The sequence below is a fragment of the Hippoglossus hippoglossus genome, chromosome 18, assembly GCF_009819705.1.
Source record: "Hippoglossus hippoglossus isolate fHipHip1 chromosome 18, fHipHip1.pri, whole genome shotgun sequence".
Classification (NCBI taxonomy): domain Eukaryota; kingdom Metazoa; phylum Chordata; class Actinopteri; order Pleuronectiformes; family Pleuronectidae; genus Hippoglossus; species Hippoglossus hippoglossus.
Window position 1 is genome coordinate 9,773,263 of NC_047168.1, and position 27,572 is coordinate 9,800,834.

Genomic DNA, 27,572 nt, shown 5'->3' on the forward strand with positions numbered 1-27,572 from the left:
ATTACTTATTACTTTCTACATTAATGATGCATAACTTTAGGCTATACTTTACTGACTCATGTACCTTTGAGTGAAAATCCCAAACTGCAGGTTTGTACAATCAAGTAGCGCTGTATACTTACTGTACTTTAGCTTCACGTTATTCATAATGCAGTAGTGTCAGTACAGTCGTTTTCAAATTACACAAGTGCTTCAAATTAACTATTCCATCCTCATTCCTCAAAGGAGCGCCTTTTATTTTTTTCACACCACATTTCCAGACAGACCCATCTGCCTCATTTACTTTTACAACCGTCCTTAATCCCCACTGGGATGAGCACGTTACCTCCTTCTCTCCTCGCGGTGTCACAATTATGATCAAAAGCTGTACGTGCGCACGTTTGTGTGTGTATGTTTGTCGGTGCGAGAAAACAAGTGTGGACAAAACAAATGGGCGAAGCCAACGCCAAAACCCTCATGTGTCAGTTAATTATTTCCTGCGCTCCAGATGCTGTCGCGGACTGAAGACGCAGCTTAAGACTTTGCTGAGGGCACTGCTTTGCGAAGGCGCACCGGCCCCTTTATATAATACTGGAACTAAAGGCGAGGGATGGGGCTCTGGCTACCAACACTGATACAGCAGACGCAGCCTGATGGCAATTATTTAGACGTCCACTTGCTAATTATAATCGAGGATGACAGGTGCCCAAAACAATTTGAGCGCAAACTGCCTGTGAGCTTCCGCGTGTGGTTGTGTCTGCTTATGGTTGGAGATAAAGATAGCCGAGCCAATGTCTCATCAAACAAACGTCTCTCTTACTCCTCAGCTGGGCTCCGCTGCTCCTGATGCTTTCTGATGAGCGAGTTGTTACTGAGATGCTGCGTGTTGGTGGTTTCAACAGTTACCTGAAGCTAATTGTAACAGACCCGAGAGGTAAGAAGCAGATTATAAAAAGGAGATTCACAGGCCCCACAAAGACGATTAAATGAGCGCTCAATTTCAATGTTTTGATGATTCTGATGAGTTTTGTGTTTATTTACTTTCAACAAATCATGTGTAATCAGAGTTGGAGGGATGGGGTCAACTGGAAGTATTTAATTTTGTTAAATCATTGATTTATGAATACTTTGGACGGAATTTAGCTTTTTATTACCTCATTTGATATTATATCTTTAAATTGTGATGTGTGTATATTGTGCAAATCCTAGTGCCTACTTCAGGACCCGCTGGCAGTTCAGTCAGAGATTCAGGAGTGTGATGTGATGCTACTTCCAGCTAATGTAGCCTCAAACAACTGAGGAGCAGAGATGAGGACTACGGAGACCGACGACAGGGCTACAGAGATCTACAGAGTTCACTTCTTTCTAATACGCACATCCACAATTTGCTTAATATTCAAACCTGTGGTCCTCAGATAAAAGTGAAGCTGACTCAGCTTCTTTTGGACCAATAAAAGACATTATACAGTTTTACTTATTTCCCATATGCACCTGTAGGCAAAAAGAAAAATCTAAACTACTTTAACCACTACATTGTACACAAAAATCTCAAATGCTGTCTTTCTTTCAAGGGCCTGAGCAAATCCATCCAATCACATGTGCCATCTACTCATATCCCGACAAGCAGCACCATTTACCATACATAAACCACACACACACTTACAGCCATCCACTAGGAGCTGAGGGGAGACATTGAGCCCTCCCATGGGACTGAGGGAAGTGGGGGGAGGAGCCAGTAGGTGGTCGAGGGTATATCCAATCACCGAAATCAAGGCAGCTGACTGGTGAATAATGAATATAAATTGAATGCTCTTCGCTGGCGTTCGCTGCGCGGGGCTGCGGTGAGAGTGAGCTGATGCACAGCTGTTGATGTGATGGGGTGATTGTGGGGTGTGTTTATACACACTTAAGACAGGACTGTATTACTGTCTGTCTGTCATTTTGTCTGCTTCTTCACTGCTGTACTGTGCATGCGTGTGTGTGTGTGTGTGTGTGTGTGTGTGTGTGTGTGAGTGTGAGTGTGTGAGTGTGTGTGCGCTTCTCTGTGTCTGTGAATGAGGCCTATTGACATCCTCCACTGTGACCCTCTGACTCCTGACAACTCCAATCAGCAGGATGAGTGGGAGGCGATGGGCGGGGGTGTGAGTCCACAGTGAACGGTTATGATGAGGGTGTGTGTGTTTGTGTGTGTGTGTCCGTGAGAGGTGTCTACGTGTGAGAGAGAGTGAGAGACAAGAGAGTGCTGCACGCAAATTGTTGCAATCCATGAACAAAAGTTCAAGAACTGTCCAGTGTTAATGAAGACATAATGTCGTTGCTGTAGTAACAGGTCAAGTTTTTTGAAATTATCTTAAAAATCTGTGTTTGTATTAAGACAAATATTTATAAAATTGCACCTCTGAATAAATATTTCAGCCGATTGTCAAGAAATAAGTATGAACTAGAATGGCACTGAGAAGAGTGTGCCAATGTCAGCCAAGGCCCAAGCTGCACCAAATTTCAGATACACATAGATAGCAGTCCTTCTTTTTTCATCAGGATCCATGAATAATTCTCAAGGAGAATAGTGAAAATGTTGAAAAATCTTGCAACGTTAAAGAAATGTCCTCGATCTGCCTTCTAATCTGGATCCACAACAAAATGAAATGGATTCTTCCCTGACCCACACCGCATCCCTCCACAAAGTTTTGTGTAAATCTGTTGTGTAATTAATTGTGTAATCTTGCCAACAAACATACAGGGGTAGAAACATAACATAAAATATATTATTATTAATCAGGGCTTCAGAGTAAAACAGAAAAGGCTCAGAGGTTGTATTTGCAATAAAATGCTCTATTTGAAGACGGAGTCACGAGTGCAACATCATACAACATGTCACCTCCTATTAAGCTGGCAATTATCTATTAGCACCATCGCCTGCACTGGGGTTTGTGAGAGTCACATGCCAAACAGTCTGACCTGCCATTTTCCATTAACAAGGTCCAGATTTAGATCCCACATTAGTCCCTACATGATGCCAGACGCCTGTGTGAATGAGAGAGAGGAAACCCGTTGCACTTTGCTTAACACAAACACAATCCCAGATGGTTTTCTTCCCCGCTCAAGCGGAGCGCGAACCCAACGCCGTTTCGTGCTCACGTATGTGTGATTTTTAACACACCCCCCAAAAGGGATAAATAAAAAAAACAGTACTCTGTCAGCCTCCTTCAGCCAGTTAAGCCACTTGGAGAATTCAGACTCCCATTACAGTGATCCTGTCAAAGAGTTGTGTAGACAGCAGACAAGGCCACAAAGAACGTGGAAACAGTCTTTTAACTAAAGGTGGTTGGTTTGATCACAACAACACGACTGAGACAGTGTGATGGAAACTCGCAAAGCAGTAAAATAAAACTAGGATTGCCAGCCATAACAAAAGCGGTACTTATTCACAGTAGTGGTTTTAGCTTAAAAGCTAACATGCTAATTCACTATCTCAGTTTAGTATTTAGGCATGATAACAATTATTAGCATATAAAGCTGATGAACAGAGCACAAAATGTATATATATAAGATACATTATTATGTAAAAGAAAAGTATTTTTTTACCTGATGATGGCATTAGATTAAAAGTTAAATGATCATTTATGTTTAACAATTCATCCTGGGGGTAAAACAGATTTTGTGGGAGTGCAGCTAGAATTTGATATAAACTATAATGGTGGCTCTATAGGAAAAGTCTTTAGGATTCATCCTCTGATAACCATGTATATCTGTTCAAAATGTTGTACCCGTCCATATGCAATGATGAGATATGTCACTGGATAAGTTGTCAAGATATTTTAGCCTCTTGAACCACACTAATAAAAAATAACTTAAGCTTTAAAGGTTCAGTTTGTAGGATTTAGCACCATCTAGTGGAGAGGTTCATGTTCCAGCTGAATACCCCTCACCCATCCTCCCCTTCCAAACAGGAAAGAGAACCTGTGGTAGCCTTTAGTTCTAATAAAAACTCAAAAAGTGTTTAGTTTGTGCAGTCTGGGCTGCTGGATGTAAATATAAAGTATTTAAATTTGAAGGGCCTATTCTACGATATAGAAAAACAACAATTCTTACAGTTTAGATGAACCACACTAGTGAAAACATCACTAACATCATTTTATATTCAATTTCTGCCAATAGATCCCTTTCACCTACACTTAATTTTACACACTGGAACTTTGAAGCTGAAGAGTTAAATCCTACCTTTTCCCTACTGATTTTCATTCAAATGAAAGTTGTTTGTTTATGCAGCCATGTGTATGCATGAACTCCAGTAAATCAAGCAGATGACGCGCTGAATAATATTCACACAATAAACATGTTTCCAATTTACACAATTTATAGGGCCAATGAAAAACGTCACATCGCTTCATGTTCTCATATTTCTCCCTCGACACACAGAAAAATAAAATAAAGCGTGTTAGCATGCTTGCTGACCAGGCAGCTAATCTGAGGAAAGATTGAAAGGGCACAACATGAAGGAATGTGATTTATGTCTAATCTGAGCACTCAGTTTCATAACGCTGTTACTGCACTTTCATTTCACAGGGTAGTTTGTTACTCACAGAGAGCCCTGTAAAAAATCTCCTGCCCGGCTCCGTGCAGTGATATAGTAAGGGTACGGGGGACTCGTGATGCGCCCCCGGTCCGCAGGTAGTTTCCCATTTCTATACGGGTGAAATTGAAGTGTGTTCTATTCCAGAGGTCCTTCGCGAGAGGTTTAATATACGTTTCAGCTGCATGACATATCGGCCAATAATAGGCTTTCTGTTGTTTACAACTACACGCGATTTTCCTTTTTTTTTGTCCTGCCAACACTAGCAGGCTTTCAGGCACTGTTTCGTAGGCACGTAAAAAAGCGTCACATTATAAATTCCCAGGTCTATTATTACCTTTGCTGTAATGACACATCCCACACAGCCAGTGCCAAACAGCTCCGCTTGGGAACAGGCCCAAGGCACTGTGTTACACCTCGCTAACTGCATTGTAGTGATTGAAATCTGAAAACCGAGTGTAAGACCTCGTTTTTCTTTTTGCTCTCTACGCCACGCTCACCTCCTCCTGGTTTTGCTCATTCACGCGCGTCCTCTATCTCTTGCTCTTTTACACTCGTCGTTGGCTTCGAGAGCCCGATAAATATGATGAATTATATGACCCTCAAGTACACTTTTTTATTTTTTTAAGAATGGCACTTAAAAAAAAAAAAAAAGTATTTTTGGCCTTGAAGGATGTGGTAACAGCACCACAGAAAAAAACTTTGCAGCAAATACAGGCGGAAATTGACTGGAGCACCGGACGAATAGAAATACTAGAGTTATTATATATAATTAAACACATCAGTTCAGCAGCACCATTTGTAAAATGCTATTACATTGTGTTCAATTATTTGTTATTCCCCCACCTCCCCTATATCTACAGCCTCCTGCATTAATTTCTCATTCATATGTATGTACGAACATGTTTTGAAATATCATATCAGATATCAGTGTGCTACAGTTTCCGGCAGCCAGTGTAAAATGTTAGGTAACCAAGTCTCAGCTATTTAGCCCCTCTACAGATATGATTGACTTGCCTAATCCAATTACATTAAGAAACCATTGTTCATTTAAGATGTACATTAAGCTCCAATTTGAAGACTATTTTTTGATTAGCACACAGCAGCAAACAGACTAATTGTTGTGTCTGGTGATTTGTGCTGCATAACACGATTCATGCGCTGTCAATCAAACTCGACTCCTGGACGCTGGGATGCACCGCCGCTGTCAATCGCTACAACCCTCGACATGCAAATTGCACCGGGGCACATCTTTATGTACAGTGCGTGTGCATAGTGTGTGCATATCGGTACATTGGGCTCGCTTACATTTGTTTATCCATAGTTGTATTTAACAGCCCTGACATTTACCAAAATTGATTTCCTTCACAGCCTTGCATTTGTTTGAACATACAACGGCGATGACTCTGTAATCCCATTTTAATTAGAAAGATGTAGTGAGCACGCTAAGCTCACGCGCTCTATTCCCCGCAGCGATGCCACACTGGCAAGGAATCAATCACCAAGGCGCCGGTTGCCAAGGCAACGAACAGGGGGCTTCTGCACTACTGTCTAAGTGGTAAATGATTGCCGGTGTAACTCATTGGCGGATGTGAGGAGTTTTTATCTATCTCGCTGTCTCTCGCACTCTTTCTCCCCCAACCCTCCTCTCGTCACATTTCCAGAGAGTTAATTAAAAGCAGCCAACATGAAATAAATCTAAATCTGAGCAGAAATGAAACATACAGTACAAATTGAATTCCCACGTCAAGGGGTTTGAGGCTGGGCGGATAAGGTGGAGGGGGGGGGGGGGGGGTTAGGCAGAGAGGCAATAGTAGTGAAAAATGAATATGCAGAGTGACAGGGGTGTGAAATGAAGAAAAACATACACAGAGGCTGGTGAATGGAGAGAGGGAGGGAGGGAGAGAGGGAGGGAGGGAGAGAGGGAGGGAGGAGTGTAAGGAGGCAGGTGCACCTGAGGGGAGCATCGGTTTAATCGTGTCAGATTTCAACTTGGACCTAATTTCTGCATAACCTTGTGTCAGAATTCTGCCTTAACCACAATCTACATTACTATTGTTTCACCTACACAGCTTTTACATCTTCTTTCAACCTTGGAGCTCTAGCTTTCATGAATCTGATCAATTTAACATACAAATAACAGTTAAATAAAATGTTAAAATGTATTGCTTATAATGTGAGCAATGTTTGAAAAACTATAAATTAGCACATAGAGTGAGTTAGAGAGACGCATTATTTTTCTTAGCTATTTTCATTCATGGAATAATATACGTTTGGACATAAACTGAGGTATATGGCTGTGCCTGAGTATTCTTGTCTGGACACGAGCTTGTAGCCAGGTGGATAAACATTCCTCTTTGGCCTGAATTCTTCCTATCAGCCAGGTTGTGTATTGTTCCCAAACAACAACTGTATATTAAGATGGACGATATGACAGACCCCGAAAGTGAAGTAAAAACATACAGATCGCCCCCTGGTGCCTGGCTATGGTGTAGGTTATAAATGCTGCTCCCCAAGTAGCCTAAAAGCTGAACAACAACAACAAGGTCACTCAACAAATATCGAGATTGGTTAAATTAGAGGTTTTCACAAAACTATCACCACATCACACAACGAACAGGAGAGTGAAAGGTGAAATAAGCTACAGAGACAAGTCAGCTGTGTTGAAACAACAAGTGACCCTTCGTGACAAAGCCCTGAAGGGATCCCTCGATGTCCTTGCATCAGATTGGCCTGCACGGAAACTACCGACCGTCTGCGAAGATCCAATTCTGCTCTGCTATAAACACATTGTTTTTGAAATACCAGGGGAAGAGATTGCTGGGGAAGTTGATACAATACAACTCGGCACAACACAGTGGCCCCACACAGAATTTGTCATTTCAACATTTCAAGTTTTGTGGGAGCTCACGCACAGCACTTCTTTTTTTTTTTTTTTACATTGCAAGTGAATAAAACCGACGAAAGGAACACAACTGCTTGTTTATATTCAGTTTCACAATGAGGAGCTTCGTGGAAGAAATCTACGACTCAATGTATCAACAGACCAACGGTAAACCTGTCCCCAATTCTCTTCCTCTCCCTGTTTGTCTCGCAAACATAAATTGCAGAGCAACCGCTGCTACACGCTGCAGACCTGGTTCACAACATGTTCATACAAACATCCCTGCATAGAGCTAATGTGGCCATAGGCATCTTTTCTAGTTTTCCAGATTGTCTTACAATGACAAATGCTGATGCAGCCAGTGCACAAAAATATCCCATGTAAGCTCTTACAATGCATCACAATGGAAACTGCAAACAGGCCCAACATGGTATTACATAGTATTAGGAGAACTGTAGGATGGGAAAGTAATGTATGGTTATAGAAAAATATCTATACGACAACAAAGCCAAACCAAAGTTCAGCGTTTCAGAAAATCTGCTCATATACTTTGTTTCTGAGAGTGAGATTAGATGATCAATATCATGTCTGTGGCACTAAAGCCGTGACATATTCAGCCGAGCTTAGCATAAAGAAAGGAGGCGGAGGGAAAACTGCTTGTTTGGAGATATCTTAGAAATATGTCTGTCAAAATATCTAAAGCCGTCTTGTTTAAACAATGCAGGTTGTTTGTTTGACCTGCAACTGAGCAGGATGATATGGGCCACAATTTGAGATTCAATATTATATGTTATAGTATCTTTTGGAGCAATTGCTCAACAAACATCAATTTATCCTGTACTTTGTAGCAGCGCCTCCGGCTATGGCTCATGTTTCCATCTGCTTCCAGGAAACAGGTATTGGTCTCTGCACAGGAAAGATGGTACCGGTCCGTGGAAACTCACTGTGATTAATTAGTGCAGCAGCCCCTAAGTGCATATTGATATACAGTTAGCTTGCTAATATAACAGGGTCAAATTGGACCACAGTTAAATGTAATATCTGTAAATCACATGAATAATTATATAATTAATGTAATTAAAATTATATAATATAATTAAGGCAATTGCAATCATCAATGCAAAAGTCACAACAAGATTGCAAAATCCACAACACAACTGTAAACGCCACAACACAAATGCAAAAGCCAGAGCACAACTGTAAATGCCCCACGACAGAAACACAACCACAACGGATGTGAGTGACAACTTGTGTTGACGATGAAACATGCAATTTTGCTTTGATTTGTACCATTTACTTTGATTTATAGCAAGTCGTTATCTAGACATCACCACATCTACATTGATTGATCAGTCTGTATGTGAGCGGAAATAAAGTCGCTTCTCCTGTGTTTCTGTAGTTTGGCTTTGGCGTTTTCCTTAAATGAACTTGTGTGAGACATCTCAGCCACTGTAGATTCAATACTTCAGAAATTTTAAAGCTGGGTTTCCAAATCAACCAGTGCCAATAATGATTACAATCAACTGTCATTTAACTGTCAATACTGGGACCCACGTCATGACGAGTTGCATGACTGACACAATTTTCCAGAAATAGAAAAATGTCTTTTCCTTAACTATCCGATCGAAAGTCTCAGCACTGCCCCGGTCTAATTCTGTGCTGTGAAAACTGCACCATTTTTGCAGTACTTCAGACGTCTTGAGCCAAACTGCGGCTGTTAAATAGAACACACACACCACATTGGCCTGAGAATGAAGTGGTGTGCACTCCAGCAAACTCAGGTTGTCCATCTGGCAGCAGGCACTGCCTGTCTATCCACTGGGATCATTCCTTCCTACTCTTCTGCCTCCCACCACTGTCTCCCCAATTAAAAGTTACACATCAGCCTCAAGTCTGAGCCAGACTTCCAGATGGTTGGAATGATATAGCAAGCTTTTCTTCTGTTGCATTGTCAGTGGAGAAATCAGTTACCTGTGAGTCTATTTTTCCAAAAGTGCTGTGCAGTTGGGTGGTTGGCGGATGCTTTGGGAATTGAGCTGAGTTCTCGCGCGTAGTTAAATCCCCAAACACGGCTCTGTACTTTCAGACACAGCAGTGTGAAACTGAGCAAGGACCTGCAGTTTTCAAATGGTAATGTAGAGCTGCGATGTGCTTCCTGTTGGCTTGGATGGCATTGCTCATTTTTCACTTATCTTTCAACACTTGGGAGAGACTTTACAGGGGCTCGCGCAGGTTGTCAGTGAAGGTCTCATTTGCTTTAATTTGAGCAAATATCTTTATATTTAATTTTGGCGAGTTTTCAATTGTCCTGAAATAAATGAGCCTCTCAGACCTTGATTGAAATGTGAAGACAATGTCAATTATGGCCGTGCACTTGGAACGACACAGGGTAATTGAATCTGCTCTCCTACCATTCTGTAAAGCAAATGAAGCAAAGAAACGAATCAAATAACAGAGGAGCACTTCATAAAACGTTGACCTACATGTCAAATATTTGTCTGAGGTATAAGCCGAAGCCGAAGACACTCTGAGGGCCTCAAAACACAGACATCCATCGAACCGTGGTTTAATGCAAGTTTATTTTCTGCTTAGCTCTGAGGCGCTGACATACAAGAAGCCGTCAGTGACCGAAGATCACGGGAAGAGCATGCCAGCCTTTATTTTACCATCACAGCGTCGAGTGTATGTTATCCCACATGCTTAAGTGCAGTTGACAGGTAAATCCCATGGCTGAGTATTTCTGCTGCTCTCACGCTTCCTTGTGAAAGTCTTTCTGTGTATGAGCGACCATCACATCCCCGGAGACCAGGAGACTGCAGCTCTTGCAGAATATAGAATCCAACTTAAACAACCGAGGATGCAATCTTGGCAAACAAAGGTTGGGCAAAGACAAAATAGAGAGCGTCCCCTCAATGTATCCACAGCCAGGCCCTTAGAAAAGCATCATACTCTGTATTTACCCCGCAGTTAACACTTATCAAATGTTGGAGGGAACTTATGTTTTGAATGCATCTTAACGAGGAGTTTTTCTTCCAATAAAATGTGACGGGCACATTTAATGATGAACAGATCTGCCAATAGCCCAGTTATTCTAAGCAACGCAGGACTTAAGCAGAATTTCATCCAAAGGTTTCTTGAACTACCTTTCAGTCGTCTGCTGCCAGAATGGATTGTAACAGACCTCGCCTGCCTCGGATGACGGAGCCGAATATCACGGTGGCAGATATTATAAGGAAGCCAAGAGAGGGAAGCTCATGCACAGAGCAAACAGAAGCGTTATCAAGCAGAGGCTTAAAATTTCATCAAGGTCTGAAAAGAAGCCTGTTTAAATCATCAGTTCTGGTATATTTTCATGCAAAAAATGAACTAGTTCTATCAGTTACACTGTTATCCCAATGAATTAATGTGCAGGAGCAACAATAACACCAGCATTGGGATTATTAGTTGATTGACAGAAGAATTCTGCCAAATTTCCCTCTGGTTCCAGTTTCCAGGGGAAAATAAACAGGTCAGACAAAAGAAGCAATCTGATGAAAAGTTGTTTCTTGCATTTTATTTAACTAACAACTGATTCATTAAACAAGGAAATAATTTGTATATTAATTAACCAATGAATTAATTTATCATGAGTGAGCCTGTTTTAGCATGATAAAGGCATTTCAATTATAAACAACATGTCCACGCTGAGTAAGGGGGTGACAAGAAAAGACTTGTGAATAGATGATAGGTGTGAATTCAACTCAAATAACTTTTGAGGCTATAGTTAGAGGTGATTTAATTGACTGCATTAATGTGGTATGGTTAATTAGGGAAATAAATTAGTAAACTTTCAGTCAAATACAAAATTACTCCTAAGAAAGCTTTAGAAAATACACCCCTCAAAAACTGTCACTGTCACTGACACATTTTAAGATTAATTTCACCAAGATTGCCCCGTTATGCTGTTATTATAGATTATATTACAATAATGTGTTTCTGCTTTTCCCAGAAGTCAGTTTGTACACGTGTGCAAAAGGTCCTTCACACTGCGATTACAGAAAAAACATGATGAAATCTTTGGTCATCAACCAAAGCAGTAGCTCTTAGGTTTGATTGGAACGTGTCGAGCAAATTCAATTAAGAGATTTGAAAACCAACGACGGACTGCGTTCACTTTGAGAGCGTAGGAACAAAATCCCTACAACACTACCAATCGGAACACAACATGGAGCATCCATCTGACAAGGTGCACCATGCAATGAATTTGAGAGATTATAGACACTTTGATGTCTGTCAGCGTTCAAGCTGTAATACTTACGATAACAGAGCTCAACAGATCTAAGAGAAAGAAGGCAGACTGTGATACAGGTCGCGTCACCCTCAGATGCACCGACAATTATTTGCAATTATCTATTAAATTCGACTTTTTGACCATTACTTCCATTTTGGAGCCACATATCAATATAAATGTGTGTGTGTGTGTGTGTGTGTGCGTCAGTGTGTGTGTGTGTGTGTGTGTGTGTGTGTGTGTGTGTGTGTGTGTTGCTGTCTCCTCCATCAAGCTCATTACCTGCCAGAAGTGGGCTAAAGGGGAACTGTGTGGGTGAGCCTCGAGTATGTCCCCCTAATAAGTGCTAAAGCAGCGTGGTGGGCACTGGGGGAGAATACTCGGTGATAATTGAGAGCATAATGGTCACTTACACCCTTTGTGTTAAATATAGGCGGGCACATCCTGGGAGTCCACAGTGCAACACACTCCACCAGGGCTGTGTTTGAACTGGGTAAATTCCACTGAGGATGGGAAAGATGGAAAAATCTTGTAGGATTACAATCTTACATTCAATGGTATGGACGTGGCGTCGAGCACAAAAACAAGGGCTGGATTACTCACCAGGAAAAGTATGGTAACTGTCCCTGCCAGAGTTTTTACCATCTTTCCCATACTCAGTGTCCCTGCACCCAGAACTTCAAGTGGCCCCTAAAGCCTCTGGTTTACTACAGCTGCTTTCAGACAAGCTGTTGTTTTGAACATGTCTGACCTGCACAATCTCCTATGTTCTCTATATGTAAAAGGCAAACTCCGAAAATGTGCAATCCCAATTTTTTTAAGCTCCTACCTCAAAATAGCTGTAGTGTGTCATAGTAGTCATATATATTTAGGAATGTGCACCACGGGAGCAAATTATAAGAGCCTGGAGGCAGGTGCTGTATCATTAATGTTGAGAGTTGCCTTGTGTCCACATCTGCTGCTGTAGAACTTACATTTATAATGTATATGTTTCTGTATCATACACATTATTAACAAAGATTGTCTTCAATCACATTATTAAAACTGAAGTAACTGTCATATCACACTCTGAGAATTGGTTGGTTTCTGGGGATCTTGACAAAATATAATGAAGCTGCCACAGTGTGTCCTCTGTGTTTACTATAATGGAAGGTCAGGCAGGGAGCACACAAAGCAGAGAAGGGAAGAAATAGGGGAAATAAATAATCCTGGTGTCAATTAATATTTAAACATTTAACATTACACAAGGCATCTAAACATGTATCGGTGGAAATGCTGACAGCTGCTGTGAGAGAAAACACTTGTGAATACCAAATGATGATAAGATGTCATATAAACCTCATACAAAGGCCACGGAAACTCATCTCGATTGAATAATCAATGTAACAATATAACAGGCTTATTAATAAGTGACATCTCGCACACCAGGAGCTGAGCGAAGCAGGGAGGGAGGAGCTCTTGAATGAACAATCTTAAGAGAAGGGAGCAAATTGGGTGTACACAGGTTTGTCATTGAGGTTTTTTGCTGTTATAAAACTGATCATTTGCGAATCCCCTCCCTCTCTAAACAACAATAGCGATATTAGGAATGCTACGGTGGCCCTGAGATCTAACTTCACTGCAACTGGAGAAAAAACATGAAGAGACAATTTGACAACAAGTGCACATTCAAATCCACACCAGAACCAAATACAGAAATTATCTGCAAATACGGACAAGAAAATAAATAAAATCCTAAAATTACTTATTAGCCCAGATGATTATCTACATGCATCTATCCATCCATCCATCCATCTCACAAGTGCCACAAATCAACAACCACTTTTAAATCAAAGCTGTTTACTGTGTCCGTCTCCTGGAAAAAGCACAATGTCTTTGTTGTGTCAGTGAGAACCAGAGGTCAAAGCAAAGTTATTTATCTCTGCTGAGTTGGAAATTAACTCCTGCCTGCAAGCAGTTTGACCCAGTGAGAACCCTGCTGCGCCGCTGACCTCTCAGGCAACGCGTGTGGCAAAAATAGCATTAATAGAGGGTGTGTGACTCCAGCAGATCAGCATCACATTGTTGATATGACATACATTCCCAGGGAAAAAGGAAATGAGAGAATCTTTCAACCATTTAGCTGGCAGGACAAAAGATTGTAAGAAGAGAGAAAGAAAAAAAAAGGTGGATTTTTCAAATGACAAACGAGGGCAAGAACTCAAAAGATTGCTTATATTGAAAAGCCATGGGGCTAAAATCAGTAAATCTGATTCATTTTACAAGCAATAATGATTCCTGTCTGCTTACCATTCCACACAGGGAATTTTGTTACAGTGATTCGCATATACAGAATTAAATTGGGCAGCCTGTCCGAATAGATTTCTCCCAACCAGTTTCTCTTCCAAAACTCAGTGGAAATCCAGCTAAAACCACAGACTGATGTGCAGTCATTAGTGGGCCAGTGTTCTTCGATGGTTTTCCGACCCTCAACACAAACACTAATAAAATCTGAAAGTGAGGGAATCTGTTGCACATGTAAATCTGTACAAAGTGCAAAGACTGTAGATTCAAAATAAGCAATAAAGCTTCAGCCATGATGAATTGAATACAACATTTAGAATATTTAAACCTTTCTCTACAGTTCGTTATAAGATAAGTACTCATCTCAAATTTACATAATTGAAATGAGTGTAAATCAGCATACTTTGGGGATATGATACAACATTAATCGTAGATATGTAAAATATTATAAAATCTTAACAGCATTTCCTGCTTTAAAGAAACAAATACAAAATAAAACCTGTAAATATTTTCCTAATGAGTATTAGAACGTGCATGAAACAAAATCTTTGCACATTCTGCTCGACAGTCTTAAGAGGAGTTGGACTTAACTACAGGATTTATTCCCCCATTTTTACTGCTCTCTTTCTACAGCTATTGGTGTCGCTGTGACCTTTTATTCTTGAAAGCTGGTTCAGGACCACAACCACTGCAAATGGTACCTGCTTAGAAAAGCACCAGATATAACCAGAAAGCCAATTTCAGGCAATTTGCTACTAATACGCACATGGTTACAAAGACCCAGTGTGATGTGGTACAAAATAAGCCCTTTAATGTGTTCTTCAGTTAAAATAACCTGAAAAACATTTTGCCGCTTTAGCTATTGGTGTCTTGGCATTCGCTTTCCGAGCAATTTTCTGGGCTCGGAATAAAAACCGTCACTGTTTGTTAGAAAATCTGCAATGTGCAATAACGTTGTTCCATATTGTAAAGACGTTATGATATGCGATAAATAAAAAATGGAGCCTGCATAGATGATTGTTCTCTTCCTCAGCCACAGAGTAGCTGACCTCAAAGTCACCTTCAAATAAAGACCACTTATCCTGAAGATAGCTGACAGCTTGCTGGCGCTTCATCTGATTGGCCGAACGGTCTGAATGCACACAGACCATTCTGCCTCCACAACACACACAACACCTTTTGATTCGTACTATAAAAAATAAAAAAAGAATCCAATTTAAGAGGATTCAAAAATAAAATGTTTCCAGAGCATCAACAATAATCTTTACAGCCGCAAAGTCACAACAGTGTAAAAACTCGAAAATATCACAATGGAAATAAACATATAAATAATATAAATAAACCCTATTTGAAGGTGAACGAAGAACACCTCACCTCCTCTGACCTCCTCAGGTGGCTACTGTTTAAACCTTTAGCTTTACGTTTACAAAAAAACGACAAATTCAAAACCAATAACCATGATTTAAGATAAAAAATAGTATTTTCTCATATCGCCGTGTCAACGATATACAGCAATATATCGGTCAGCACATCGTCTTTCGCGCTATTCACCGGGACTCACCTGGAAAAGCACAAGCTATGCGGTACAGAGAAATCAACACTACAGGGCGAATGGGGCTCACAACTCATACCCATGTCTACAACCCAAAGACAACAAGAAGCAAAAATTGAGTGTGACATGCAAGTGTGTGCATCTTTTAGTAACCAGCAGAGGGAAAAGGGCAGCTCTACAGATACAACACAGCTTCTCATCTCAACTTCAGGTCTGAGCAAATAATTCACAACACTGGATGGTTGCATGAGGTATAGTGAAGTACATTCACAGTTAATAACCATCCTTTTACATTTTTTAACCACCTATGCTTCTTAACTACAACGTGCAGGATCTCAGGGCTCGTGTGGTCACGGAAAATATTTACTCTCTTTTCTTTTTCCGGAGATTATCTACTGGAGCAGAAAACCACATCAAAACAACTGATTCATACATGTCGGTCACACAATCAGTATATATCCCTGTGTCCTGTATAACATAGTAAAAACTCAGCTTACAACACATTGGATTTATATTTCATGCCCTCCAGTGCTTTGATATACAAACATCCACAGGTTCAGGTCATTTTACTGCCTTGAAAAACAATGATATCAAAGACATCAATCATATATAAAAAGTAGAGAAAATTAAGATTTATCAATATCATATTACTATACGAATGTATTTGTGTGTTTTAAACCTTAGGGCTGTCAAATATCCAGAAAATTGGGGACAGGAAACACGTTTGACACCGATTTTTCATCACGTGATATTTGCATTGTTTTTTGTTTTGCTTCACGTGTTAGTAACGTCATCAATCCCCCCCACTCGCTCCCTATGAATTTTACAGACATCTTCCTGCTGTATTCTCACATGAGTTCAAGCTGACGTTTTCTGGATGTTTAATTTCCGGGAAATGTTCGGAGAAACTAACATTCTTACATTCTCTAGTCTAAAATTCCGCTCTGAAAAGTAGCCTATGTCAACTGTTAGACGAGTAGAAGTACAACAACTCTACGGATTTTATCCTAACACTCAATGTAATGATTTGTAGGTATTGTACAGTAAGTACATATATGGCATGTACTGCATAAGCAGCCACACTTTGTGTAAACAATCTACCCTCACCAGAATAAATTTAATGGTTTCTGAAGCTGTGAAACAACCAAGAAATTGCCCGACACCCTTCATTTCCTGATTTGGTTGCTGGTGCCTTTGTGCATACACTGTATGTTGGTGTCTATGGTTGGGAATGTCTCTCTCTCTCTCTCTCTCTCTCCCTCTCTCTTTCAGACTCTGAATCAGCAGGTCCCTTCGGTAAACAAGGCAGAGTGATTGTTGGATTTGCATATTCCTGAATAAATTATATTGCATTTCTGCGATAAGCAGTAGACTACTGTTTGGTAGCTTTTCCTCCATCCTTCTCTGCCTCCGCTCTTTCTTTTTCTACAACATTCACACACGCTGCCACGAATTAACCCTGATCATGAGGGACCACGGCGAGAGAGAAAGTGCTGCTCAAAATTCATATTTTCAGCGGTAGAAAAAAAAAACAACATGCCATTGGCCCCTGGTGGGGCCCTGACTGCCAACTACGTGGATGGTTAATCAGGCCTGATAATGATGCATGCGTATGTCCGCGACCAAGGACAAGGATGGCAGCCACGCTCAGCAAAAGAGGGGGGGTGGGGTGGAGAGCCTGGGAGGAGAGGAGGTGGAGATTAAAGAGACTGAAGCTACAGAGAAGCGAGAAGATAGCTAAAGAGATGGAGGTGGAGAGGAGAAATGGGTAGATAAGTGGGGGAGGAGAGGTAAGGAAAGGAGAGGAGAAGAAAGGAAATGAGAGGAGAGTACTAACAAAATGAGTCTGTGTAGGAATGCAAACACTGTTTGATCCCATGGATGAGGTTATTCAACGTGGGTGCAAATTACTATTTTGTGTATGTGTGTACATGTGTGCAGCCAGGCAGGCATATGGACAAGTGTGCATATTCACATCAGTGTCTCAAATGGAGCTGGGGGATGTGGTTCTTAATATGAACACATCTACAGCTACAGACTTTAGCCCTGTTTTAATTAGAACCCTGGCGTGCTAAAGAAGCGACCAGGAGAAGAAAAAAACTCCTCCATTAAGGCCGCATGTAGGCCTCAGCCTTTTCCCCGTCAGATCAGCTGATGACTGCTTTTTTTCCCTCTCCCCCCCCCCCTATTCCCCTCACTTCCTTCGGAGAATTGGGCTGGTGGTATTTTGGCTGTGAAAAGGAAACCATCGGACGGCAGGGGCATGAATATTCCAAATGACTAATGTTGCACATGCTTATTTTTGACATATCTGGCTTCCGCAGGGAAATAAAACACTTCTAATGCAGGGGGACCATCTGTTATCTGTTGCTGGTGTTTCAGAGCAGGCGGGCTCGGTGCACACACACACACACGCTCGCTTGAACACAGCGAAAATACACACAGGCACACAGAGAGACGCACACATGCACACACACGCAGGCAGACAGGTCGGCGCGTTCACGCACAGCGGGAGGCGAACGTACACAGCGAGACACATGCGCACACACATGTACCAACAGCAGAATCCGCTGGGAGCATGCACAACAGACAGGCTCTAAACTCCTATACAAATTGAACACTCCCTCTTTTTTTTTATTTTTTATTATTTAGTGTGTTTGTCAAATGTGCTGTAAATCTCAAGCTGTAGGGTGACAGGGAATGCACACACTTTTTTTTTTATGCTAGCCATAAATACCTGGGCCTGTCTCTCTGCAGCAGCTGGAGCACGATAATATGCTGGTGGTGTGAAAGGGGAATAAACTAGCTGCATCACCTTGAAAAACCAAACGTGAGACAAACAAACAGCCTCCTGCATCAGCCACACATCTACACTAAAGTGCATTCTCACTTCGGTTTGTGTGGCGCTACGGCCAAAGGAAGAGGTGCAGTATGGTAAACAAAGCTCTCGTATGTGCCTGGATAATCTGTTTGTTATTTTCCTCACAACAGCCGAGCTTCTAGGTGCGCAGGGATACCTGGATTCAATAGAATGTTTTCGGAAAGCTAAATTTGCCGAAGAATTCCCTTTCAACTCCCGTAGCTGAACGTTTCCGAGGTACAAATTACATTTTTAGAAAACAATCCCGGGTATATCAAATATCCCTGTAAGGTCCGGATTTCTCTATTTTACTTGTAAACAGAGCTATTTTTAGACCCGTGCTCCTGCAGCAAAACACAATGTGTGTATCCTCGAGGTCTAATAAATGTGAGGAATGCGCTTCCTTCCTTAAAAAATCATTCCCAAAGCCAATTTTTGGAAGAATTTAAAATAATTTATTCGTACGTTTTATTGTCCAGCGATTTACACAGAATCCCTCCGTATTAATGACGGAGAAGTAATTTGATTTAATTAGTTATAATCCTACAATCATCCTCAGGTGAGACATTATAAGCTCCTGTTTTGAGAGTATAAATTATTACCGAGTATTAGGGCCACATGAAAATCGGAGATTACGAGAATAAAGTCACACTATTGCAAAAATAAAGACATAAATTTAGGCGAGGTGTCATTTCAGAAGATTAGCCTGTTGTCTGTGTTAAAATAAGTTTTAGTATAACTTGTTTCTCATTTAATTATGACCTTATTCTCATAATATTACAAATTTATGCTTGTAATAGTGCAACTTTCTTCATTCCGATTTTAATACTGCTATATTTCTCAAAATATTAAGAATTTCTTCTTTTTGACTTTATTCTCGCATAATAGAACTTTATTCTCGTAATAGTTCTTGTAATATTACGACTATTTCCTTTATGGCTTTATTCTCGTAATATTTCTTGTAGTATTTCAACTTTCTTCTTTACGACTTTATTCTCGTAATATCAAGACATTATTTTGTAATATTTCTTGTAATATGACTTATTTTTCCATTATAACGTCATATCTCGTAATATTACTCCTTTATTCTAGCAATATTATGACATTATTCCCAAAATCTCAGAACAGTTTCACACACGTTTTACGAATAATGTAACTTGACCGTACATCCATAGTAGAAACAAGCAGAATAGAGGAGGGGGTTTAGGTAGACTCATAAGATCAGTGTAGGTAGCAGGGTTTGATAACTTACCACTGTCAGCAGCCTTTACGTGAGGATCCTCACCCGCAATACTGTCTGGTGCACTGTGCGTGTTTTTGATCTACAAGCACATAATGAAAACAGAGAGGGAGAGAAAAACAAGGTCAAAGATCTATACACTCATAAGACCTTGGGTAGTGCCTGCATTAATGTACACGGCGACAACAGAAGTGTGTGTGTGTGCGTGTGTGTGTGTGTGTGTGAGACCAAGAAAGTGATTTTAAAAAGATCATTTCAGCTCAATCCATGACTCTAATATGCACCTCCCAGAAGACGCTGTGCGCTTGATGTTGCAAAATACAAGGCTCCTTTTTTCTGTGCTCGAGGAGGCTCCCAGGAGCCTTTGAAAGACAGTTTAATGATGAAAGACAACATGCCTGGATGCTAGTGTTCTGTTTTAGGTCACAAGGGAAAAACCGGCAGTGCCAAAACAATTTCAGGTCTTTAATTTTTCTTTTTAAAAAATGCACCACGTTCATTTAGCAAGATCCAAATCACACCTTGTGGAAGTAATACAAAAAAATAAAAAAGTCACTAAATCCCTCCAAGAGTAAATATTGCTGATTGCTATGCTGCAGTGAAAAAATATTGATATATGAAATATCATAATATTGACATTTATCTGTAGCTGGGAATCTACCTGAGGTTAGAAAAATGTGGGTTATTACACTTGTGCTATACCCTGTTGTTGATGCTTATAGGCATTCTTCTTTTTTTTAAAGAGAACAGTGAAAACATTGCGCAGGAACATCCTTTCTTCCCGTGTCATTCATGGCGCTGAGGAGGAATAAATGTGACAAGATTGCCACATATGGGGCAGAGGAAATATGGGTCTGATTTGACGACTTGTCACATGCTGTCCTTTTCTTCCAACAATGGAAACCAGACTGTAAACTCCACTGTGCAAGTAAGAGGTGTTGCCGAATGCGTTGTGACTCACCACCTCAGAGGAAAACAAAAACCGGCTTAAGATCAGTGTGACAACGCATGCAGTGTTCGCAACTCGGAGTATTTGGAGGGACTGGACTGAATACAACTGTGAAGAATGTCGTTTAGAAATGAAAAAAACCTTAAAGCTCCACATATGTGAAGAGGTCTTTCCCTTCTAACCAATCAGAGAAGGCCCAAGTCTGGAGTAAGAGCTCACAGGTGTAAATCAATATATGAAAAACTCTTCTGGTCGACTACTCCTCTCACACTAAGTTAATATTAGCTGCAGGAAGACGTCACTATGGCTCACTCACACGTTAGCTAGCTCCCGACTTCTGCATCAGCTGAGACAGAAGAGCAGGACGAGGATGAAGGTGAAGATAGATATACTGTTCTGTTAACTTTACCCTGGTATTTCATTGCACGATCAAATAAGGTGGAAAAATAAAGCTCACAAGCTCTCAACTGGTAGAAAGCTAACTTGTTTGGATGCTAATGCGACAGAGTTTATTCAAAAAGCATATTTGTGCCATTGACTCCTGTCACATAATTGTCTGTAAAACATTGCTTCTATGGGAGAGGGGTGAAAACTCCGGCAGGCAAACATTTATATGGATCCTCAAAATGTCACTTCTAACACTGTGACTAGTCTCATAGAATATGTGAAATGTACAGTTGTTTTCTTGTTTAACTCTGGTCTTCGTTGCTCATACAAATTTAGGTAGTACCGTACAACAGCGGAGGTACAAATAACTGAAGCATCCTTGTGATAACAGTCGATTCTCACCTAGCCACATTAGCCTCAAGAAGATAAGTCTCCTGCATTGATGCACTGCGAGAGGGAGAAATAATGGAGGAATCACTTGAAGCTCAGTCCTCACAGTCTACCTATCCTCATCATTCTCCAGTTCTTGTTTGTGTCGGAGAACGAGACACCGGCAGAGTAAAGCCTTCAAGCAGCCTTGTACGCTGCTCCCAGGAATCAGCCGGCGCAAAAAAAGAAACAGAGGCTCGCTCTTGAAAAACTGTCTGCCTTTGAAGGATCTTTATTCTCCGTCCCCCAGCTGCCGGGGATGTGTGTAACTACTTAGGCATACAATGGGTGCATCAGGTATTTGTCCACCGAGAGCCGGGCCCAGCAAATGAAAAGCGGGACACACCAGCCCAGGAAGCGCCTAATTAATTGACAAGCACATATTTCTGAATTTATAATCATCAAACAGACTTCATGTTGTTCCTCCAACACCATTCGCGCCAGCTCATCTTCCCAGGCGACTAACTTAAGAGACTTATCTTATAAATACAGCCCTAATCAAAATAAATGACTAAAAGCTCCAAGGGAGTTGAAGGCTATACACATTTACATCAGAGGAACTGATGCAATTTAAATAGCCGCCTGTGCACCGACTTCAGGTTCAAACCACAGAGAATCCTAACTTATGTAATACTTTCAGTGTGGGGGGGGGGGGTTCGGCTGCTTTGGTTGGCAGACCTATATTCATGACAGCCAAGTAGGAGAGACACGGCCTCCTTCTATGTGTGCTGTGTTGAATTCCCTCAGCTGAGTGCTCGCTTGGTGAGCGTGTCATATTTTACAGAATATTATTTTTATATTTAATGTGTCACATGCTTTAAGTCTGTTTGAATGCATGTGTGTCCTCGGCATTTGTGCACATCTTCCTACATATGTTAACTGCTCCATATTCTCCCCCTTATTCTTTGTGAAAGTGGGTTTTCTGTGTGTTTCTCTCTGACATAAACTTGTTACAATTAATATCCCAGATTTAATATTTCAATGGTTTTAAACAAGACTTCTGACTGCTTATATTGTATTATATTGGAATATAGTTTTGGTCTGCTTTAATATACAAGTGCAGTGCGCATTCTAAACTTGCCTGTTTGGAATGGGCTGTTAACTTAACCTCAATCAATCAATCAAATTATATTTCTACAGCCCATATTCACACATTTAACTTAACAATACACACGTTTCAAGTGTGAAACCGAAAAGGTAAACAGTTCTCGAGATATGTGAGCCCAATATAAACAGACAGACCAATAACAAATAAAGAGATGTGAAAATGTCAGCCAGTGGCTAACAGGTGCTGTTTCAGATTGATTGGTGATTGTCAGACATTTCAATTAATTCCAAGTTTTGACGAGAGTCACAAAGCTCTATACAACAGATGGCTCAGACTGTGGAGCCCCACATCTCCTTGTGTATTGAAGTCTAACAGGTCTCCGTCAATTCAGAGAGGCTCGTTCAGCAACTGAACACACAGCTGCACTAAAGTCACATTTAGGGTTCACGTGGAGACTTCAGTGTTCACGGCAGGACCGCTGCCTCTGCACAGGCTCAGAGTTTAATGGTAGAGGTGGCAGGAGCACAATGTTTGCCGAGACTCCAGAATCTCGTCTGCCTCGTGACACTGTTGCTAATACAAACTGAACTTGACTGTGACATTTGTGGAAACCTTTGCAGAGTTTAAAACTTTGGGACGGGAGTGGAGGGTCGATGCGGTCCCTGAGAAGACTTTAAAAAGAGCTCAGCATTCAGCACACGGAGACCTCGTAGATATAAATGGTAAAACGGGTTGTTCTAAAGCAACGACTTATGACTATTCCAAGAAGGACTCATGAGCATTTTTTGCATTTGCCAACTCAACCAGGGAACTTAAGTTACTTAGTTAAATTCTTAAAGTGAAAAAAAAAAACACAGATCACAGAAATGCCATCAAAATTAACAGATTTTTGATGTTTGGAGCATAAGAACTCAGGACAGGTGATTTCTAGAACAAGAAGACTTCCTTAATGAACTAATCATATGCAGTAGGTTAGTTAGAGGTGTATTCCTTTACAAAAAACAAACTGTCGGAGTAATAGTCTGCATTTTCCCCTGTTTAAATATAGCCGTATTTGAGAAGGTGATGCTGGAAGCGTTTGGATGAAGGCAGCACAAGGACGGCGTGCGGGGGTGCAGGTGTGCACACGAGCTACGAGCTCTCTGCGAGAGGTAAAATAATGACAGACAAGAACGGATGGCTGGTGACGCGGGGACGAGGAAAGGCGCCACATATTTTCGGGGCCTCAGGCTGGGCAGCTGTGAGAAACTTCTTCTCTCATCCCGCCACCCCTCTCCACACACCCCCCCACCCCCACCCCGCTCTGCGGCACTGTTCAAACAGAGGACAGAAACGCCCTGAGTGATTTTCCTCTTTCCGATCTCGTACATGGCTGCCGGCGCTTTCCTCTTCTGTATCTCCAGCTCGCAGCGAGAAGAAGAGTGTCGGCGTGAGTCATGGTGGTTCTTTTAACGAGCGAATCTTTTGATTAATTTTAATGGCACTTCCTTCCAAAAGCTTCCACTCTGAGATGCTCATGTCTATTATTATATGCTATGATGGTTAACTTTCATGCATGAGCTGAGATTCTGATTGATGGTGTAAAAAAGTTAATGCAGCTGCCCACGTGGCACCTTTGACTGAATGAGAAAACCATGTTTAAACATATATACCGATGAATGCTGTGTTTCTACAATTAGGTGTTTTTCAGGCATTACTTGAGTGTTAAACCTACAGTCAGTAAAGCCATGAACATATGGCATATTTATATGTGACTTAGCTTGATGAAAACCCACAGCTTTATGGAAATGAAGGACACACATGCACAAACACAAAGCATCCTTCACTCATCACTGGCACCCCCTACTGCAACCTGGGACGCCGGTTCAGACAAGAGTGAGAGCCAATTAAAGTTGTTTAATCTTGCAACTCTCCGTATTGGATGGAGGGGGGAAGAAATGGCAGCTTGCGTGTTGCCGTCACACTTTCAGGTCGTGCCAGTTGGCTCCCCCAACGTGTGACAGCCGAGCGATCCAGACAGAGCAGGAACAAGAAAGTGAAAGAGCAGAAGGGGAGAACATGGCAGCCGAGGACTACCACTTCCACATGAAACGAATGTTGTCACAACAGAGCCGCCCCTGTTAACTGTGACATCATGCAGCTGCTCGTCACACTGAGCAAAGCAAGGCGGAAACCGACTGTAAGTCAAGCAAGCACGTTTGTTTATTGAATAAGGGAGCAGAGAGAAGGGAGGGAGCGGCGGCGGCGGCGGCAAAGCGAGCGTACAGTAGTGGTGTCAAATCTTTGTAAGTAGCACGGAAATGCAGCTTTTTTCTCATCTCTCCATGAAATTGAATGTTGGGGAGGGAAATGAAGTGTGCCCTTCAATAACAGTAAAGGCAATCATTGAGGCTTGCATTTGAGAAATATGATACCGAAAGGTTGGCGCTGGCATTTGGGTTGCGCTAAAAGAAACAACAAAAGTGATTACCTGGTGTTTTTATTTAATGGTTGATGCAGCACATTTCTGTAAATGTGCAGCTAAATGAAAGGGAAGGCTGAGGTAAGCTTAAAAAGGTAAAATCACTCTAATGAAAATTAGTGGGATGAAAAAAACACGGAGAACACTTCCCTTTTGTGAATTAAATCATTTTTTATCTCATTAATGTCAATATCAAAGTTGGCAACAGAAGCTGCGGTTAAAGTTTTCTGTATGATGTTAAGTGCTGTAAATGTTGCAGTCTGTGCTAAAGCAGATTTGCATCCATATGTTGGCGTTTTAACTGAGAGGATCAGATGGATCGGCAGAAGTTCTGTAGTCATACTCAAATTTAAAAAGAAGCAGCTAAATAGTCGGCGGCCAGACACTCGGCTGAAAGGGACTGTTGTCTGTGACAGAAGGAAAACAGGAGGGAAAAAGGAGTGGGAGTGTCAGGACAACAGACCAACAAAAAAAGAAAGGCTGTCTCCTAGCGGCCGATGGCGTACAGTCCTGTCAGTTGTCATCAGGTACCACTCTCATTGTTTGATACAGTGAAACTGAGGCAATGTACCCCATGAAATATTCACCAAAGTTGTCTTTGCTTTAGACGGATTGTAGAGAGGTGGGAGGGGGGGGAAAGTGCTGCGATAGACAGACGGTGAGCCCCCCCCCCCAAATGCTCCTCATGTCTGGTTTGCTTAGGCTTCTGCACCTGCTGTGGGGTAGGAACAAGGACGAGTGGGGGGGGGGGGGGGGGGGGCAATGTAGCTCAATGAAATATTCACCAAAGTTGCCTTTACTTAAAAAAAGGATTGGACAGAGGTGGGAGAGCAGAAACGCTGCGATGGAGGGAGGGAGAGTCCCCCAAATGCTCTTGATGTCAGGTTTGCTTAGGCTTCTGTACATGACAGGGGGGCCAGCAGGGGGTCCATTAAATGTTCCCAGAACAGTGCGTCAGTCTCCACAGCAAAAGCCCCAGACCCCAAAAACCCTCCACTAATTCTGCTGTCCTCTCTAAAATACCTCAGGCTTGATTTGGCTTTTGTTGACAATTTTAGTATTTGTTTCTTTATTTTACAAAGGGAGAAGGTGGAGATGCGTCATCCATCTTTATCTACGGTCTCTTCACCAATTTTGAACACTGAGGCCATGTTTACTACCTTAGGTGTTGATGCAGAATATATTTAAATGCAGCTGAGGTGGACAACGCAAATTCCCCATCTCTCCAAACACCGTTCACTTAAACCGAGGCCAGCATTGATCCGGCAACCCTCTGACAAGGCGAGGGAGGACAGGTTAAAGTCATATTAAAATGAGAGAAAAGACGGAATAATTAGCTCCTAATTAGGCTAATGAGAGATGTGGTGATTCATTAGCAGTCATTGTATTTGTGATGGCCTGTTATGTAAGGGACGCAACCACGGTGCAGAGTGTGGAATGCAAAAGCTGCCATTAGCCGCCGTAGCTACCGTGCGAGGCTTTGACACGACAAAATTAGACGGATAGCTTTTGCATCTGTGAGTCTTAATGTGATACATCGTAAAATACACTGCTTTCCTGATCAGCTTTGAAGAAAAAAACGTTAAAGAAGGGCGTCACGCTGAATGAACTGCACATTCGGCCGGAGCGTAACAGATATGAAAGAGATGCTTGATCACGCCGTGAAGAGCAAGACACCAAGAGGTGTGGAAACTCGAAAGCTTACACGAGTGGCTATTGACTCCTTGAGACTAAGTGTCATGCTGATGTTTAGGTGTCATACAGGCACTCACGGCTTCCTGGACACTTTTCACAGTCTGGTTTGTGATTGTGCATATAACGATGAATACATTGACAAACTATTCAAAACGAGAACAAAAAACCGCATCAAATCCAGTCAAACTTTGCTTTTCACACGGAAATAATTAAATATCAACACAGCCAAATTAAAGCAAAGTGTTATTTAACGACATGCTGCGTTCAGACCTTTACACTGTATCAAAACTTTGAGTGCACTCAACAACAACAAGCCTGTGGTCAAACACAAGACAGTTTTTGTGTGTGTTACAAATGGTCAAACGAGCATTTCAGCTCCATAGCGAACGCCATGAATAAACAATATGATTCCTTGTATAGGGCTAAAGCTCTGTGTCTCTACAGCCCTTTGTGTTCAGTCACAGACATCAAATACCTGTCATCTAAAAAGAGGTAGACGTTTCTCAGAAAATGAACATCTGTGTTCTCCCAAGGGTTATTTTGGAGACTTCAAAAAGAGGCAAGAAAATCTTTCATATGTTATTTCACTTATTTTCTTATCTTTGTTTGTTTTGCTTTTAGTTGTGTTTTCGAAACTGTGTGGTTTTAAATTATTATATTGTGCGTACCTCAGGAATACTAACCACTGCTTTGTGGACACTAATGGGGAACTAAATCCTGAAGAAATATTCACACTGTATACATTAAAACCTGCTCTACCATAATCCACATCGCAGGCATTTTAGATATATGTCACAGGTCCCCACACAGATTCCTGTTTCATCCAGTTTCTGCAAACACACTGACTCTAATTTGGTGTAATCGAAGGTTAGTGCTGACCTGGAGAACGACTGACGGAGGAGTCTATGGCTGAGAATTTAATCAGATTGAAGCACTTCATTAGCATAATGTCAAAAAGCATTTCA

At 41.4% G+C, this 27,572-nt stretch overlaps 1 protein-coding gene across 1 annotated transcript in view; it reads right to left on the reverse strand.

Moving 5' to 3' along the window:
- The window catches only part of LOC117779078 (glucosidase 2 subunit beta-like), a 113,883-nt gene that overhangs the window by 45,594 nt on the left and 40,717 nt on the right, over positions 1-27,572 (reverse strand). Inside the window, exon 10 of the mRNA XM_034614917.1 lies at positions 19,651-19,720. Coding sequence (XP_034470808.1) covers positions 19,651-19,720 — 70 coding nt within the window. The remainder of the gene's footprint in view (positions 1-19,650; positions 19,721-27,572) is intronic.